This window comes from Alternaria conjuncta (assembly GCF_024043145.1).
Source record: "Alternaria conjuncta strain BMP 0040 chromosome Unknown scaffold_3, whole genome shotgun sequence".
NCBI lineage: Eukaryota > Fungi > Ascomycota > Dothideomycetes > Pleosporales > Pleosporaceae > Alternaria > Alternaria conjuncta.
The window spans coordinates 1,524,141-1,541,536 of NW_026250092.1; the positions used below are offsets into that span (position 1 = coordinate 1,524,141).

General features: G+C 51.4%; 6 protein-coding genes across 6 annotated transcripts; 2 read left to right on the forward strand and 4 right to left on the reverse strand.

Annotated features, from left to right (window-relative positions):
* Positions 1 to 1,572: 1,572 nt before the first annotated feature.
* J4E85_002484 (uncharacterized protein) lies at positions 1,573 to 2,132 on the reverse strand (the record flags this gene model as incomplete). The annotated part of the gene is made up of 2 exons (XM_051466762.1): positions 1,573 to 1,803; positions 2,052 to 2,132. 2 exons carry the CDS (start codon positions 2,130 to 2,132, stop codon positions 1,573 to 1,575), a joined length of 312 nt encoding a protein of 103 aa, XP_051329617.1.
* Positions 2,133 to 2,740: 608 nt separating this feature from the next.
* J4E85_002485 (uncharacterized protein) lies at positions 2,741 to 3,737 on the reverse strand (the record flags this gene model as incomplete). Its single annotated transcript, XM_051466763.1, has 2 exons — positions 2,741 to 3,671; positions 3,715 to 3,737. 2 exons carry the CDS (start codon positions 3,735 to 3,737, stop codon positions 2,741 to 2,743), a joined length of 954 nt encoding a protein of 317 aa, XP_051329618.1.
* A 410-nt stretch (positions 3,738 to 4,147) lies between these two features.
* On the forward strand, positions 4,148 to 7,174 carry J4E85_002486 (uncharacterized protein; the record flags this gene model as incomplete). Its single annotated transcript, XM_051466764.1, has 5 exons — positions 4,148 to 4,158; positions 4,213 to 4,246; positions 4,294 to 4,411; positions 4,463 to 4,737; positions 6,152 to 7,174. 5 exons carry the CDS (start codon positions 4,148 to 4,150, stop codon positions 7,172 to 7,174), a joined length of 1,461 nt encoding a protein of 486 aa, XP_051329619.1.
* A 445-nt stretch (positions 7,175 to 7,619) lies between these two features.
* Positions 7,620 to 9,298, reverse strand: J4E85_002487 (uncharacterized protein; the record flags this gene model as incomplete). The annotated part of the gene is made up of 6 exons (XM_051466765.1): positions 7,620 to 7,745; positions 7,882 to 8,080; positions 8,146 to 8,366; positions 8,422 to 8,925; positions 9,024 to 9,171; positions 9,225 to 9,298. 6 exons carry the CDS (start codon positions 9,296 to 9,298, stop codon positions 7,620 to 7,622), a joined length of 1,272 nt encoding a protein of 423 aa, XP_051329620.1.
* A 1,016-nt stretch (positions 9,299 to 10,314) lies between these two features.
* J4E85_002488 (uncharacterized protein) lies at positions 10,315 to 11,418 on the forward strand (the record flags this gene model as incomplete). The annotated part of the gene is made up of 1 exon (XM_051466766.1): positions 10,315 to 11,418. One exon carries the CDS (start codon positions 10,315 to 10,317, stop codon positions 11,416 to 11,418), a length of 1,104 nt encoding a protein of 367 aa, XP_051329621.1.
* Positions 11,419 to 15,259: 3,841 nt separating this feature from the next.
* GEL1_2 (beta-glucanosyltransferase) lies at positions 15,260 to 16,723 on the reverse strand (the record flags this gene model as incomplete). The annotated part of the gene is made up of 3 exons (XM_051466767.1): positions 15,260 to 15,860; positions 15,909 to 16,569; positions 16,618 to 16,723. The coding sequence occupies 3 exons, from the start codon at positions 16,721 to 16,723 to the stop codon at positions 15,260 to 15,262; spliced, it is 1,368 nt and encodes a 455-aa protein (XP_051329622.1).
* Positions 16,724 to 17,396: the final 673 nt, after the last annotated feature.

Here is a 17,396-nt window from a genome sequence, read left to right on the forward strand (position 1 = left end):
TGTCTACATCTTTGACCAGGTTCATGCGAATGATTAGACTACAAAACATGTGGTTGCCATGCTACGGTAGGCAGTAGTATTTGTGATGCTCATAGTTCATGGACTAACGCACTGTACACTGTGCATCCATGACAGTATCCCAACGAGACATTAGAAAGACTTCCGGGGAGTTATCAAAATATGGGTAGACAGAAGAACGAGTCAAACGCTATCCATATACCTTGAGTTGGTAGTCTCAACCTTCAAGAGAGAATATCTCATCCATTGCCCTCGTGGCGCCGAAGTCAATAAACAGAGGTCGCTACTACATACATACAAAACATCTTCGCGCGCTACACAGCCATTACTTATACACATGTCCTCCTCCCTCATCTCTCCGAACTCTTTTCCCACTGTATCCTCCTCCTTTGTCCTTCCCCTCCCTCTCATCCCTACTGAATCTCCCCACAATCCCGACAAATCAGCAACCACGGCCCCTTTGTCGCCCAGACTACTTTCCCTCCGCAATCTTCACAAGGGTCTTTCAGAATCATCACGTTCCCGTTCCTGTCTTTTTCTCCTTCGTCTTGGTAGTAGATACCTTTGTCGGTTTGCACGTACATGCTGTGATTATGCATATCCTGAGGCGAAGGAGAGGATCGTGAAGAGCAAGGTGAGGGTGTTGAGACGCCGCTGGTTGATGTGGGTGGTGTTAGTCGTGATGGTTTGGATGAGGGTGAGGGTGGAGGGGTGTACCTTGAAGTGGAAGTAGGGGTGGAGGTAGGAGTAGGGCTTGGGCATGTTGTACCAGAAATGCTAAGTATAACTGGGTTTGTATGGGCAGAACCATATACCGAAAAGTACACCTCAAGCGGCTTGGGTTTGCTTTGAGTGGACATGATGGTGCTTTTCGAATCGATGGCGATGTCAGTCATGCTGATGGTTCTGATCTCAGTGCTGGAGTTATTGGACGTCGCAAGCATATGCTTGAGCTGGGTTGCGAAAGCTCCCAGAGCACCACGTTGATATAGACTGTTGATACAACGGAGAGGGTCCGAGGGTCCGCTGTGTGTTGGGGCCAAACACGGTTGACTGACGATGAGGAAGAGTGAATGCGCAATGCTAGTATCGTTTGGGGACATGTTGAGCGACCATGCACGGATGTGTGGGTGGGAGTGACCGCACTCTCTACACTTTCACCAGATAAACCAGAAAGATCTCGAGAAGCAACTACTGGAGGCTAAACTAGCTGAACTAGAACTATCGAGATACTTTCATAGCACAGACTGCCTGTGGAATGGATATCACTATTAGAGTGATTTGGCACATGAAGCGATACGTAAAATGCCTTTGCCTTGATACATAATATAAAGACAAACGTTAAGCTATGAGAGACTACAATGGCGATGGGCATATATTCGGTAAGATGCGTTCTTCGTTACATCTATATTCTAATACCCCTTCTAGAGCGACACAAACTCAACATCTAGCGCCACATCCCACTCCAATCATCCCGTCATTCCACTCAAGGTGGACCCAACCATCCGCCGCATTGATAACCTAGCCAGATTAGTCGTTTGTCCGCCGCGCGAATTAGTTCGGAAACTGACATTCGAGACAGTTGACGTTGGTTTCCTCTGAGGTGGGCAGAGGTAGTGGGGCATCGCAGTGCCAGCAGTGGCCGAAAGAACCAGGTTCGTTGTTGGAGTTTGCTTCGTCGTCGGAATCATCGTCGTCGTCGGAGACATAGGGGATGAGAAGGTCGGTTTCTGATTCCGAGGTCTGCTCGTGTTCGTATGAGGTGTTTGGTGCAGTGTTGGCGGACTGTTTGGTTGGAGGGTTGGTTGGAGGGTTGGTTTGGGCTGTCATTGGAGGTTGTGTTCGCTTGTGTATATGGGATGTTTGTAGGAGAAGATTGGAGACATGGGGGCGGCATGACGGGCTACCGAAAAGCTTATGTATGTGGGTTTCGTGATGCACTCATGTATTCACAGTGGAGGCTTCGTGAAGCTGAAAGTCCAGCGAATGGCTGCATATACACTTCACTGTCAAAGTACTCACCTGTCGCGTACGTAGCGCTTCAGTCTGTTGAAGAAGCCAGTGCTGTGGTGAAGCCTGACACTACTTTGATTCCATGAACGAGCAGCGTCCATAAGTTGAAGACGAATGACCAAGAGTCTTCTAGGAGATTCATGCTGACATTCTACAATGTAGTAGAGTACCAGCAGTGAAGTGCACAGTATGGGTGTACATGGTGAATGGTCATATTTAGCAAATACCCTCCGAAACCTTCCTCCCACCACCACCCGAATTAGCACACACGAAGACAACTCGACCAAACGCCGACTACAAAAGACACATACACATATACAAGCAAACATCTACCACACGTACCCAACACTCGTACAACCCAAGATGAACAATTACACTGAACCAAGGGGCAAGGCCAGCTCGGGCGCACCAACGCAGTCATCGACAACATACCCCAAGGCAGAAGCCGGTGGAGTTGACCTGGCAAAATGCAAGAAGTGTGGTAAACCACTGGTATGCGCGAACTTGGGACGCCGCGGAGAGTTACTGAACTGCAAAGTATGCGGAGCGCTTGCGCCGTTTCCGTAATATAAACAGCAGCTAGTCGGTGGTTACTTATGGGCGAGCATGGAGTAGTCTGTGGACGCCTAATATATGTATGATTCAAATGTCATGGTCAGAGACATCTGAACATTGTATTTGATTTGAGTGATTCCGTTTCCTCATGTCCTTACGAGTCCCTCAACTCTGCAACAGCGAAGTACCCTTTACTCTCCACAACGCCCCTATCTTTGACAACAGCCGTGTATTTGACTACCCACTGCGGCTCTACATCGCCCTTGAGCCCGTCTTGATTCCCTTCTCCTGCCAAAACACCGGACCCGTTCTCTCCCGAACCAAGTATTTGTCGTAGCGTGCCGCGCGGCAAGATGTTGGTGCAGTCATTATGTGTCAGCAGCTCGATCTGCTGTTGCTTCGCATACAGTATCAATGGCTTAGGTACGACACAGCAGTCCCGTACGTTGATCTGGTTGACACTTGGTTTTATCTTGGTCTGCTCGAGGAACTTGGTCAAGCGCGCGACGCCGAATTCTGCAATTCCGAGTTTCGATACCAGACCCTCTGCGTGCAGTTTCTCGAGCGATCGCCATGTTGTTACCATGGTTTCTATGTCTTCTGGTGGTGCGCCGGCATCGGGGCAGTCGCCCGTGGTGTTTTCGGTTGTGGATTGTGTTGCGGATGGGGGCGAGGGCGGTTCATCGTCGTCATCGAGGTCGGAATCTTCATCGTCGGCGTCGAAGGATACGCCGGGGAAGCTGACGATGAGGAGGTCGATCGAGGATGTGCCCAGCTCTTTCAGCACTAGTTCTATCGCTTCTCGTGTTTGTGCGCAGCGTCTGTCGGTGGGTATGTTGGGGAGGTAGAACAGTTTGACTGTGATGTCGTAGGATTCTCGCGGTTCGGTGAGAGGTGAGGGAGTGTGTGTGGGTACGTAAAGGGCGGAGTCGGTCTTGGTGGTCCATGTTGTGTAGTCGGGTTTTGAGGGTGTTGGAGAGGGTTGGTGGGCAGCGAAGTTTGCGCGCAGGGAAGAGGTGAGTTCGGTGTTTGATTTCTCGAAGAAGGGTCGTCTTATCACGGAAGGACCACCGGACATGGTATTTCTGGGTTGTTAGGTAAGGCATTTGGAGAATTAGAGAGACATACGACGTAGATAGTACGAGCTTCATGATGGCAACCAGTCGTATCGCGCAATTATGACGCGAGATAGAACAGTTCTGACGAAAGAGCCTCCTATATTGTGTAGTGGTGACTCTTCGGGGGCATTCGAGATGCCGATGAAGGGTGAACGTTTGTCAGCGGGTGGGTCGTCTTAGGATAGCAGTCGCGTCGAATGTGCAGTAGCGCAGTTATTTTGTATCGCAAGGCTTTAGGCAATGATTAGTAGGGATGGGCCGAGAGCAGAATTGCTTGCGCGCATATGTCTACTGTCCAGACTTCGATGGTGATAGCGGGGATATGAGGGCGCATTGGCGTCTCAAAGTCGCGGGGCTGGCCTGTGACCGCCGATCGCCGAACCTAACATCTTTCCCCATTGCGCCAGACACAAGCTACCGCCATCTTCTCCTCACACGACACCATGACGATCAAGTAAGATGCACTTCCATACACTGCCAATAACGGACTATAGTGCTAACAGCTCAGGTACCTCATTCTGCTGTCCCGGCAGGGCAAAGTGGTTGGTCCCTCACCCTAGAATCTCAGGTCCCTTGCTGAAGCTCGCAGCGCCTAGCCAAGTGGTTCACCACCCTCGCCCCCAAAGACAAGGCCAAGATTGTCAAAGACGTCTCGCAACTCGTCCTCGCCCGCCGCACCCGCATGTGCAACTTCCTAGAGTACAAAGGTCAGTGGGTCCGGCAGGGGTAAGAGCTTCGCTAGCTCACACTTTCTCCAGACACCAAGATCGTGTATCGCCGATATGCCTCACTCTTCTTCATCGCCGGCTGCGACTCGACCGACAATGAGCTGATCACGCTCGAAATCGTCCACCGCTACGTCGAGCAGATGGACAAGTACTACGGCAACGTCTGCGAGCTCGACATCATCTTCAACTTCCAAAAGGCCTACTTCATCCTGGACGAGCTACTGCTTGCCGGTGAGATGCAAGAGAGCAGCAAGAAGAACGTGCTACGGTGTATCGGACAGCAAGACAGCCTCGAAGATATGGAGGTGAGTGAGGTGTGATGACTTTCGGGTCTGTTTCGCCGCACGCACCCATAGCGCCAGCTGGCTGACGCGCCCTGTCGTCAGGCTGAGGACGATATCGTTACCAAGATTATGTAAAAGTGTACGGAACGCACTGTCGCACCTCACCTTCTGGCCCTCCGTCACCGCCGTCCCAAGAGTTCCCACTGACCGCGCCTGATGGCTTCCAGAACGCGGATGAATTCAAAGGCCGACTTCGAGAGAGCGGCATCTTGTAGACCCGATCCGGCATCCGCATACGAACACACATTGTACGGCGTTATTGGAGTTTGGGGTAGGGCTACGGCACACAGTCGACTGTCACAGCACGGCTCATGCTAAACAACTTTCCAAGGGCAGGCGTCAAGAGCGAAACGATATCACACGGCGCAGGGGTTGGATCATCTGGAGAACGCACTACCTGCCATCCTGCCTTGTAGAGCGGATGGCGGTAGCTGTACTCTATCTACTACAATTCATGCACCTCGGACTGGCGGGCTTGCTCGACACAGCTAGGTTTGACACAAGCGGTTCAAGGGCTCGAACGTGATCACACATCATGATATCGAGACTTCACCCTGATAGACTTGACAACTCTCTCTCCCTTTTTTCTTTTTCTTTATGCTGGTACACTTACCTTATTCATCTAGCTACAGGTCTCCACACCGCCGAGACACTGCGCACCTGCACTTCGTGACAGCAATTGGTTCGGATCAGCGTTTGGTCCTTCATCCAGAACCTTGACATGCATTCATCAAATGATACGTTGCCGAATTCACGTGGATTCATCTCCAGGCATCTTCTATCCTTCACGTGCTCGACCATCAGATGACATGCCCCGCGTACCAGACACACTCGGCATGGCCGCAGACAACTAACATCAACACTCAACACCAGTCGCCTACCCATCCACTCTTATCGGCAGCTGTTGTTGGTTGAGAGGCAGGTTGCGCATCGACCAATCAGGAAGGACGACCCGACACACATGCCGCTGTTAGCTCGGCGACACCGCCAAGCTGACCTTCTCCGCAATCGCGACCACGTCGTTACAGCGACACCGACATCTCACACCACTACCACACCCAAGCCATACATATGTTCACTGCCTGCTAGACGATCGTCTGGCCGAACGACAGTACCCTCTCCTCTCCGCAGCCAGCCTAGAGTCGTGTTTACTTGTTGTATCGGTTCGCGCAGGCTACCCCCTCTCGACCACAGCCACACCCACGCCCAGCAGCCACGGTGCGCTGAATCATACCGCATCTCGAAGATTTCGGACCATACGCGATATATTCTATCAGGCACTCAGCCCAAGCCAGTCCACATCAAGCGCAATGAAGGTAAGTGCTCGATGCGATAAGGCCAGAGTGACGACATAGCTGACCCGGTGGCACCGTAGTACCTCGATTTGTGCGCCCTCCACGAGGTCAACCTCGCCCTCAACTTCGACACACAAGACACAGCAATCATCGGCGGATGCGATCTCTGGACGATTAAAGCAGCGGGAAGCGACAAGAAGCTGTACAAGCGCATCGAGAGGACGCTCGAGGAGCGGCACAAGGACCTGCTATCAGCGGTTGCGGGGCTGTCCGAGCAATCTGCAGCTCAGTTCGCAGACCAACTCGACATCTCCCGAGACACGCCGTTCGGGTCCTTCAGCGAAGCAGCAAACCGTCACACCTTCGCATACCTCATCGCGACGCTCAATGCCACACACATCGATTACGACTTCGCGAACACGCTGAACCCTGATGAGTTCCGTCGCGAGACCATCCACAGCTTCATGCACAAGATCGACACTACAATGTACTATCTCCGTCCGCAAGTTTACTCCGCCGGACTACCAGCGGGCGCCGTCACACCACTTGGCTCACCGATATGGAGTCCGCGGAGTTGGCACCTGCTCGATACGGAGATGGACATGTCGAGCTGTGAATACTATGCATGGGAGCCGTCAGATGACCCCTTCGCTGATGACGGTGCGATTTGGAGTCACCACTTCTTCCTGTACAACAAGGAGCGGAAGCGAGTCGCATACTTCTATCTCCGTGGGATATCGGCTTTGTCGAACTCACCAAGTGTCGCCATGTCGCTCATGTCGAAATTCAAAGCATCAAAATACGAGTCCAGTGCGAATGCGGGCAGTAGGAAGCGCGCGGAATACTGGCTCGGCGATCGTGCTAGGAAGGGACTTGAGGCATATGGAGACAGTGATGAGCTCGACAACATGGTCATTGACCACCCTGGCGATGTCGTCGATGCAGAACAACAGCGGTACCTGCCAGCCAGAGACATGAGCATGGATGCCGAGTACTACGAGAGCGATGACGACAGCGACGTTGAGTCACTGGTAGACCGAGAGAGGGCCGTGAGTAAGATACGGACGATGAGCGAGGGCATCATTGAGAGGATGGAGCTTTGAGCTCTCTGCATCTTCTTCGCACGCCGTCCTTGCTAACAGCCCCCAAGTCTAGGTCTGCTACTTGATGGCACTCAACATGCCAGGTGGCTGGATACGAACTAATTTTCTTTACGTCTTTTACATGCGGCATTTGAGGCGTTCTGTGGAGTTTGCTACCTGTTTTTACAGTTGTCTGGCATCTCTTCACCGGCTCGTGAGAAGACGACCCTGACTGACACAAGGCGTTACGGTCGGTGGGAGCGACGCGTTCTAACGTCCTTGTTGCATATCGTCTGAGCCTTGAGATACCCCTGTTTGTTTTCTTGTTTTTATGAGCGTTTTCGTCTGCTTTTGTATGCGTAGTCGATAGATCGGGCGGTGATGAGCGGATCAGAGATGTGTTACGTGAGACGTGTGAGGAATCGAGGATATATTGTACATTCCGTTACTTTATAATCGTGTGCTGTTACTGACCGAAATCCTTCTCCTCCACGCCATACAAAAAGAGTGTCCATTTTTCCTCTTCCGACAGGAACGCAGTCCGTCTCCACGCAAACATCTGGTCCATCTTGCCCTTCCTTCTTACGAAAGCCTTAAGATCCATCAGAAGTCGCCCCACCACCCCAAGCACACTGGAAATAACAATCCATCTGCCTCTTAGACTCCTGAGCCGTACCACTATCAAACTCATTACACAACGGCCCAGCCCTCGGGTCCCAGCCCCCAACCTTACAATACGCCGGCGCACTCTCATCGTTGTCCTTGTTCGTCGCCCACGACTGCCCGCCCAGCGTGAATTGGATGTAATCCTTCTGGTTCTCCGGCGTTACCTCGAGGGTGTTTTCTAGCTTGCTTTTCATCATGAGTGGGTTGCCGGCTCCGGCGACGGTCCGGTCGACGTAGCCGATTTGCGTGCCGGAGACGTCCCTGCAGAAGTAGAGGTACGAAGTCAGTATATGTCTCACATGCACTTTGTAAAAGTAAAAACTTACCACATGGTGATTTCGACGCTGAGGTTTTCGTCGTGCGAGTCGCAGGTTTCGTATTCGTTGACGTGGATGTGGCATTGGCCCGGTTGGTCGGCGTAGGGGGCTACGGGTTCGGGAGTTGGCGTCGGTGTGGGCGTGGGAGTCGGTGTAGGAGTTTCCTCCGGACGTTTAACACCAGGGTCGGTGAAGTCTTTGTCTGGACATTTGTCGGACCAGTATTGTTCCTGGAAGTATTCTCTTAGTTTGTGTTGTATATATGATTGGATGTCGAAAACCTACTGCACCGTTGAAGGCGTAACTCTGGGCATTATTGAGCTTTTCGTCATCATCAAGGTTGAAGCAATTGACAGAAGTTATGGCGTTATCAATGATACCACCGATCCTGTCGTCGGCCACAAAGTCGTAGTGCGTGAACTCGTGTAGCATGACAAAAGACAGCGTCCTCGCCGTGTTGTCGATGTAGTCTCGCTTGAAATCGGTACATTCAGTCTCCGAATTTTGCTTCAGGGCAATTGCTTTGGGACATAGGTGGAAGTGTCCATCGGTGGGAGTTGTGTACGCGAACCAACCGTCTTTCTCACAATGGTCGCCGAAGTCAGAACGCTCAAGGACCATTTTCTTAATGGTTTCCGTAGCCGAGTCTGCTGTGGTGTCGTACATGTTTGCCATGGTCTTTTGAATGGCTTCTGTGTCGTCTGCATCTTGCTTGCCGAAGAAGCGTTTGAAGTGCACGTTGTCGGGAGCGCCTCCGGCAGCCGTAATGCCTGCTTTGGCTAGGTCTGCCTACATTGTCGAAGTGTTCTCAGCCATGCGCTCATTATAAAATAGGGGAAAGTTGAAAAAGGAAACGGAGATCGCTCTTCGTATGACAGATTACGTACCCATTGCTTGAACGCTTCGTGTATCTTTTGCCCGTCTTTCTTTTGATCTTCATCCTTGGGATCCCAACCCAGCCACTGGAATTCGTTGGGAAGTGCATCGCCGTAGGGGTAGGACACAGGATCTGCCCGCTTCACAGCGTGGACTTTTCTACGAAAGGTCAGTTCTGCATGATCGACAGATATGAAAGAGGTGTGACTGACCCATTGATGGGCTTAGCGGAGGTAAGTCCATTGATTGAGAGTGCTATGGCAAGGATGCTCAGATTGCGGTACATTTTCGTGATGTCAGGATGTATTTAAGCGGGGTAGAAGTCGGTCTGTGGTATGATCAAGAGTCCAGTGTCCAGAATGCCAGTGCTTTATACAGATCCATTGGGGCTGTTTCGACTCCGTCAGATGGCGTACATCAACAACATACAATCTTCATAGAGACCAGAATACGCCTGAATCCACGGAACAACACTGCCTTGCCTCAGAGCTTTGGGGCCCTCTTGGGCCCTCGGAGTTTCCGAACATCTAGAAGGATCTCGAGAGTGTCTTGAACGACTTCCCTCAAAACATGGAAATGACGACTGTTCGAGACATTTGCCGTGGGGCTGGACAAGATGATCGACCGAGACGAGGGAACAGAGAGGATACAACGTCATATCAATCTGCCTGATGCCTCTCTTGGGGCCAAGTGGCTATTACTCGAAATCCGCACAGATCGTCTTCGAACTTGATCCCGCAGCAATTTCCCGGCATCTAGGTACAAAAAACCATCATTGTTTCAGTTAGATCGTGATAGAACGTGGTGTCCAAGGCAGAATCAAGGACCTATCGCCCCCATTGTACAACACGGTGGTTTTGTTCTGGGGCGGCTTACTTTCTACATTACCATGTAGCCTTAGTAATCGGTCCAACGAACTCTTCAGAAAACAGGCGGCCCGGATCCTTTGACTACGTACAGCCATGATTACGGTATGGCGCGTAGACCCCTCGGGAGGTGATACTCCACAATGGCTATGTCGTCACTTCGCCCCGTAAGCATCCCCATTTCGCCTTGCGCCCTCGTAAATGTTTCATTGGGGGGCGGAATGGAAAGAATTACTGCGCATGTTCAATGCGACGAACGAGAACAAGGTCTGGGGCGTTTTGGTGACACCCAACCAGAGACTAGCGCCGTTGACGTCACATTACCATGGGTGCCTGGGTAGGCAAAACCACCTACACATCGTTCCTTATATTCGTCGCGACTGCACCAGGAAATCGACGAATCTGATAGTAAAGAGCCGTTACCGCAGTTTTCGCCATGGCTCCTTCCATAATTTTCACTCTTCACACCAGTGCATTCTGTTACATTGACTGCACTGATGCTTTCGACATCACCCTTGTACGCAATGTCGACTACCACTCTAAATTCACCATCGACACCAAAAACACCATCTTTGACCCCGAGGCAGCCTTTATCAAAGGCCTGTTCGAACTCGTCGATGCAGAGACGGGTGAAAGTGTGGACCATGTGCCTTCCAAAACCGCTACTCAAGACATCGAACGACGACTTCTTGTACTAGACCCCGAAAAGCTCGACAGCTATATCATGTGGTCGACTCGTCCAGGCACTACTGTGTCGAATCCCATGCCCTATCCCTTCGATCCGTCCTCGTTCGTAGCGGGGAAATCGTATACCATCCGTCTCCGATCTCACGGCATAACGACATGGTACGCTGGTGAGCATAATGATCCGAACAGTTTGCCTGATCCGGAGACAGAACGTATACCACAACCATCTCCGCCGCTACCTAGCTACACCTTCAAAGCCCTTGCGACTGTGCCAAAGCCTCCGCCTATTCGACCGACTATTCTTACTTCAACCGACACGATATCCGTCTCAGGCAATCCACCATGCACCATCACACTCGCATGGCGTCTAGACACTTCACGCTCCGACATCGCCAACACAAAAGGCATCGCCGTCCTACGCTCCATCCCCCACGGCCGCAACAAAGCCAGCGTCGAACTCCGGGACCTCAAAACCGGAAAGAAGCGCGGCCCAACGAAAGGCTACAGTCCGCCAGACGCAGACGTAGAAGGCGAAACCGACCCTTTCCCGCCCAACGAGACCGAAGTCCTCGTTTTCGAGGACAGCGAGACTGTGCATGAGAGGAGCTACACCTTAATTTCTGATCCTAAAGAAGCGGGGATTTGGGGCTCGGATACTAGGTTGTTGAAGGTGGAAGAGGAGTATGGGAGGTATGGGGTTGGCGTGCTTAAAGGGGATTGGGCTTGGGTGAGCAGGGAGGAGGTTGGGGAGGAGGTTTGGGGGGATCGGGAGAGACTGAGGGGGGAGTTGGGCAAGATGCCTATGAGGAAGTGGAGGGCGGATGATGTTAAGGTTATGGGTGTTGTTGAGTAAATGGGCGATGGGCGATGAGCGGTGGGCTGTCGCGTTTGAGGTAAATAATTTTCAAAAGGACGGCGGTTGCTGGTATGTATATTCATAGTATAGATGACGACTTGTCACATGTGTTGGAGGGCCGTGCCAAAGAGGTAACCTTGAAAAGTTATGAGACGGGCCTTCGACACTATCCGCAGCTAACCGATCCTTCTGGCTCCATGAGAGCCACTATAGCCGTTTTTTGGTGCTCAGGGAAAGAGAAGACATGGCCGTGTGTAGTGCTGTTTTTAGAAACCTTGAGGACAAAGGAGACTTGGTCTGCATAGCTGATTTTAACATTCGCTTTGTGGTCTTTTATACTCCTCAAACTCTTCAGACAAGCGTCGGACCGTGAGACATACACATGACGCACCGTGACGGAGTTTATATCGCCGGCCCAGAAGGCGAAATTGACGACTGAAGGAGTGGCATACAGTTGCTTCCGACATAGAATGGTTTCGACGAAATTTTTGGAGAAAGGAGCGGGGATTTGAACATCCACGTGGCGAAGTGCAGTACTCTCATTCAGAGTATGTTTTATCTTTTCAGTGGTTTGGGGGAAGCAACAACATGTCCTGGGAAACTACAGTTTTCGATCCGCGCATCAGAAGCAGACATTAAAAGGGCAGATTAACTTTCAATTGCAACGCCAGACCCATAAACATCTTTGTTATAATTTTTGTTGGTATGGTAAATTAAGTGAAGATAGAGAAACATCCAGCCTCAAGAGTAGGATTTTATACAGCAGCCAGCAAGCCTCGGTACTCATCGAAATGGCAACTCGAATTTTGAGAAATTTCGACTTCGCCAACTCGGCAGAAACCAACCATTGCGTGAAGCCACGCACGTTTCGGCAGGCCGACGACATAGTAAAGATATCCTATCATTTTCTAGTGCAGCGGAAAGACATGAAAAGGTGCTTAACTTGTTTTTTTGGGTAGGGTTGGCAAGAAAGGTACAAGTTTCGTATTGGAAAGCTGTGGAAGCTCGGAAGAGCGAGGACATAGGCGCCGTTTTCGTAGTTTTGGAACATGACTGCTTGATGGTGTCTATTTTCGAAAAGTAGTCACACAAAGGTGGAAAGAAGTAAGAGCTCGCAGTCCTTGGACTTTATAGACGAGAGAGTACCAAGTGGCGGAACGGACATTAACTCAGACTGTGGTGATTTCGATCTTTCGGGCGAAGCAAGTCATAATGCGAGGAAGCGGGTTTTTTCGGTAAAATGTGGTAGGAAGTGTGTAATAAAAGGTTCAGAGAGAGTTAGTCGTGGGCGTCTTAAATACCCATCTGTCTGATAACGGCGCAACAGCCAAAACACACGCAAACCTCGTAGAGCGTCTTTATTTCGCGTACAACACATAGTGTGCGGCAGATAGGCTTTTTGCAGCTAGCTCCGAAGACGAGAAGAGACATCGTTCTTTTCGGTAGCACTTTCCGGAAGAGGGAGGAGTGGAATTGATGGTTTAATGTAGCGACGTGTGGAAACATGGTTGCAGCGATGACGGGTTTGAGTAAGTCGCAAGGGAGAACGGGACAGAACATCACGTCCATCATATCTGATTTCGGTGCCAGAAGCCCCAAAGCCATGTGTAGACGAGAATCGCTTTTTGAGAACGGAGAAGCAGCCATAGGTCTCTTTGTCAAGGCTTTTTCGGTCCAAAGCGGAGGAAGTGTTGGAGAAGAAGTAAAGGACAGGAAGGCGCTTATATAGTAGACCGGAGGCTTTGATTCAGGAAAACCATACGGTACTGAGGAGAACATTTTGCAGGCAGCGCGACACCCATCCAACATAACAGTCGCCAATTTCCGCGACATGAGGTGTATGCACTCGGCTTTTAGTAACGCGAGCGCAGAGGAGAAAGTCTATGTAGACTATGAAGAATCCTTTTTCTTGTTTCTCGAGGCAGAGACAGACATATACGCTTCGCTGATAGATTTTGGAGAAGAGCAGGGCAAGCCCACATGGAGACGTGCCGAAGTTATTTTGGATAGCACCCTTTTGGGTATGTAGAGAGTTGAATATTAGAAGTAGGAAGCCGGGAAGAAGGCAGTTTATATATGACTACCCCGGCGAGGTGTCCAGAAAAGCATGTGATGGTAGTCAGCCATTTTTTTGGTGCACCCAATCACCCGGTCGTGATTTTGTTGTGTAACTCGGAGGCGAGACGAAGACATCAGTTTCACGAACTGGTTATTTTGGAGAAAAAGGTCTCGCGGCTCATGTGTCAAAGAGGTTCTACTTCGGAGAACAGACATACAGCTGACGAAAATGTCATTCTTTGTGGAAAACCGGAGGAGGCGGTGTAATAGAGAAGTAGAAGAAGAGAAGCCGAGTGGAAGAATTTATACTCCCTTCTGGCGATGAACTCGTCGACGCAACGCCAGCGCGCCACCAGACACATCATCTTTGTTGGAGTTCTTTTCTAGACTGCTTCACAGCACGACGACGCCACATAACTGTTTTATATCTTCTCTTCAACATCTCCGACCAAGCTCATGGAAACCGTTCAACTCAGTCTCAGAACATGGCATTGCGGACGTGGGGTTTTGAAACTCGGAGCGAAGCAGCAGACTACATATGCCGACCATTCTGTTATTTCGAGTGCCGGAGCAAAAGCACCATGTTCTCGAGCTTTCCGTTTTTGGAAGAAAGAGCACAGCGAATCCATGTACTTGCTAATGTTTCGATTTTGGTAAACCAAGAAGTAGGATGGTGTACAAGAGACAAGTCTAGAAAGCGAGGTATTTATACTGCTTGGTCGCCTCGAAAGCATGAAATGAAGTCTTGACTTCTTCCACCACACATATCCAAGCTCGCTGCTGGTTTTGGAAAGGAGACACGCTCATGTTTAAGTATTGTGGATCCTTTCGGAAGGAGAGAAACACCCATGGGTGTCGTGTTTTCAAATTTTTGGTAAAGCCAAATGGAGTTGTGTAGATAAGAAGACAAGCAACTCAGGCTTGAGAGATGTGTCTTTTATACCCAAAGTCCTAGTCTTCTCGCACCGCATAATGTTTTGATCAAGTCCACAGAGTCCGACGAAGAAGACATGATATCTACATTGTAGTTTTTGGAAACGCACCGCACAGTCATGAAATGTTTGGAGTAGATATTTGAAGAAGGCGCAGAGCCATGTGGTTGTTGACAGTGTGTTTCTAAAGTAAAATGTAGAAGGGTAGTTTTAGGCGCAACTCTCATACGATAGTCGAATCGAATTTTGAGAGGGCGCGCGACGACGGCTTGGAGTCATAGCATTCCCATGCTGCGATTTGAACCGGCATTTTATGAGGGCGGGTAGCAGATGTGTTTTGGTAATGGTAGCTCAGAAGAAAGAGGCACACATGAGTCGCACCTTGTCGTTTTTAGGAAAAGAGCGGAAAACATGACACTCTGGGCGCGGGCATTTGGAAAAGCGAGGTGAGCTCGTGGATGTAGAAAGGAAGCAGGAGATCACACCGTCGACATGATTTTATATGCAGCCCAGCAGGTCAGAGCGCCATGCCGACACCTAACCTTGCCCTAAGTCAACATCAAAGTACCACGCGCATAATCATCTCAACCACACTCACAACAAAACAAGGTAGTTTTTTCAATGTGTTTGTATTTCCTGATATATACTGAGATACTTCGAACAAAGAGAACAACAAGAAAAAAACATGAGACGCCAGGCCGACAACAAAGTCAACCAACTCCCATCACAAAAGCGTTTCAAAGCCAATGCTACTTGGAAAGGAAGAACCAAATCTATCCCAATAACGTTGCCCGCGCTGGGTCGTTGCATTACATGGAAGAAACACACGCAGCTCTACTGGCAGACTCTTACAAGATGAGAGCACCACCGAAGAGCGAAGAGGCGAGGACAACGGCACCGCAGACGAGGGGAGCGAAGCTGAACTCAGGGCGGATGGAAGCGGCGGCACCCTCGGAGCCAGAGGGGCTGCTGCCACCGGTAGCAGTGGGGACCTTGCCGCCGGAGGTAACAGCACCGGAGCCGGCAGGAGCGAGGTTCTCGTCGGAAGAACCAGCCTGCTGGGAGCCAGAGCCGGAAAGACCAGGGCCGTCACCAGCACCTTTCTTCATGAGGTCGAGGGCACCGGAGGGGACAGCGGGGAGCTCGTCGCTCTTCATGGTGACGTCCCAGGTCTTGGACTGGTCGGGGCAGGTGGCGGGCTGGCCGTCCTTCTTGTAGCCGCCGTCGCCGCTGGGGTTCTTGGTGGCGGAGAAAGCGTCCTTGAGGGCGGTGAAGTCAGCGAGCTCCTTGACGGAGTCGCCGTTGATCTCGACGAGACCGTAGTTGGAGTCTTCCTGGGAGTATTCGTAGACGAGACCACCGGAGTAGACGCCGGTCATGTCGGTGCTGTAGAGCGACTTGACCTCCTCGAACTTTCGGGTTCCCTTGTTGCAACCGTACTCGGAGAGGCTGGGTATGTTAGCGGATGGCTGTGAAGAGTATAGTTGAGCGACTTACAAAATGGGGATGCTGTAGTTGGCAAACTTCTTGACCTTCTGGTCCCAACCAGAGGTGGTGTAGGAGGACGGGTCGCACCAGGAGTAGTCGTTGAAACCGAAGAAGTCGCTGCGGGCGGCATCGTCACCGCAGTTCATGTAGTCGGCCATCTCGTAGCGGTTGCTCTCGACGTCAGCGGCGGAGTAACCAACGGGGATCTTGCGGAGACCGCGAGCGTTCATGTAAGACTTGATGTCGCGGGTGACGGCCTTGACGTAGGGAGCGCAGTTGGTGGTCTTGTCGTCGTTGATGACCTCGTTGGCGGAGAAGAACAACAGTGTGTTGTCGTACTTTGCGAACATCTCGACGGTAGCGAAGATGCTCTGGAGGTAGACCTTGTTGTACGACTTCTGGGGCTCGGCGCGGTTGATGGAGTACTTGGGGGTGTTGAGGTCGAGGGCAAGGTAGATGCCGGCATCGGCGAGGAGACCCATGCAGGCGTCGTGGTTGGCGCTGTTGTCGACAGTGTAGATGCGGACGGTGTTGATGCCGAGCTCCTTGAACTTCTCAATGTCGCGCTTGCAGCCAGCCTCGTCGGCGATGGGGTCCTTTGCGTCGGAGGCGCCACCGGGCTGGTAGTCGACACCGCGGATGTAGAAACGCTCGTTGCCAGCAAAGAAAGCTGCAGATGTTAGTACAGACTTGTATCTGTGATGGTGAGTTCACATACCATTTCCCTTGACAGTGACGGGGGTGATGTTGGCCCGCTTCTGGGTGGCCGCGGGGGTTGCAGCAGCGGAGGCCGCAAGGACGGCGGCAATGGCAAAGGTCTTCATGATGGTCGTGTGGGTGTTGATGATAATTACAGTTGAGCGATTGTTATAGCGACTGCGAGGCCGAAGTAAACAAGTAAAATACTTAGAAGTCCGAAGTAAAGAGCAACTCCCGTGAAACGAGTGTTAGAAGTTGCGATTAGAATAAAGGTGTAAGTAGCAAGAAGCACTTGGAGTCGTGAGATTGAAGAAGGAAGGATTCAACGGGGAGCGCAGCAGGTTAAGCAGTCGACTGCGAGGGAGGCGACGCGTCCAATTCCCTAGTGGACTGCGCCTTCGGCCTGTGATAGGCTGCGACCCCGGTGGGGATCGGTCCTGGCTGGGAGACAAGCATGCAAGCAGCGCCAACCCCTGAACAAGCCGCACCAAGCCCACCTCCAAGCAGCCGCCAACGCGCATGAGCCCACCGTCAAGCCTAGCTAAGCAGACTGGCTCGCCGTGGCGATCATGCTTGGACCGACGGCAGTGAAGCGCGCTGAAACACGCGTCCGCCGTCAATCATTCACTGTTTTCTGCTGCGCAGACGCTGGCGATCGGTATCAAACCTCTCAACGCATGCCGCTGCCCATGTCGCGCAGGCGTGCTGCCGAAATGACGGCCCACGGCTAAGATTGGATAGACGACGTCATGTGGAGGCATCGTGGGCTGCTGTTGCATCCATGGATCGCATGGCTGG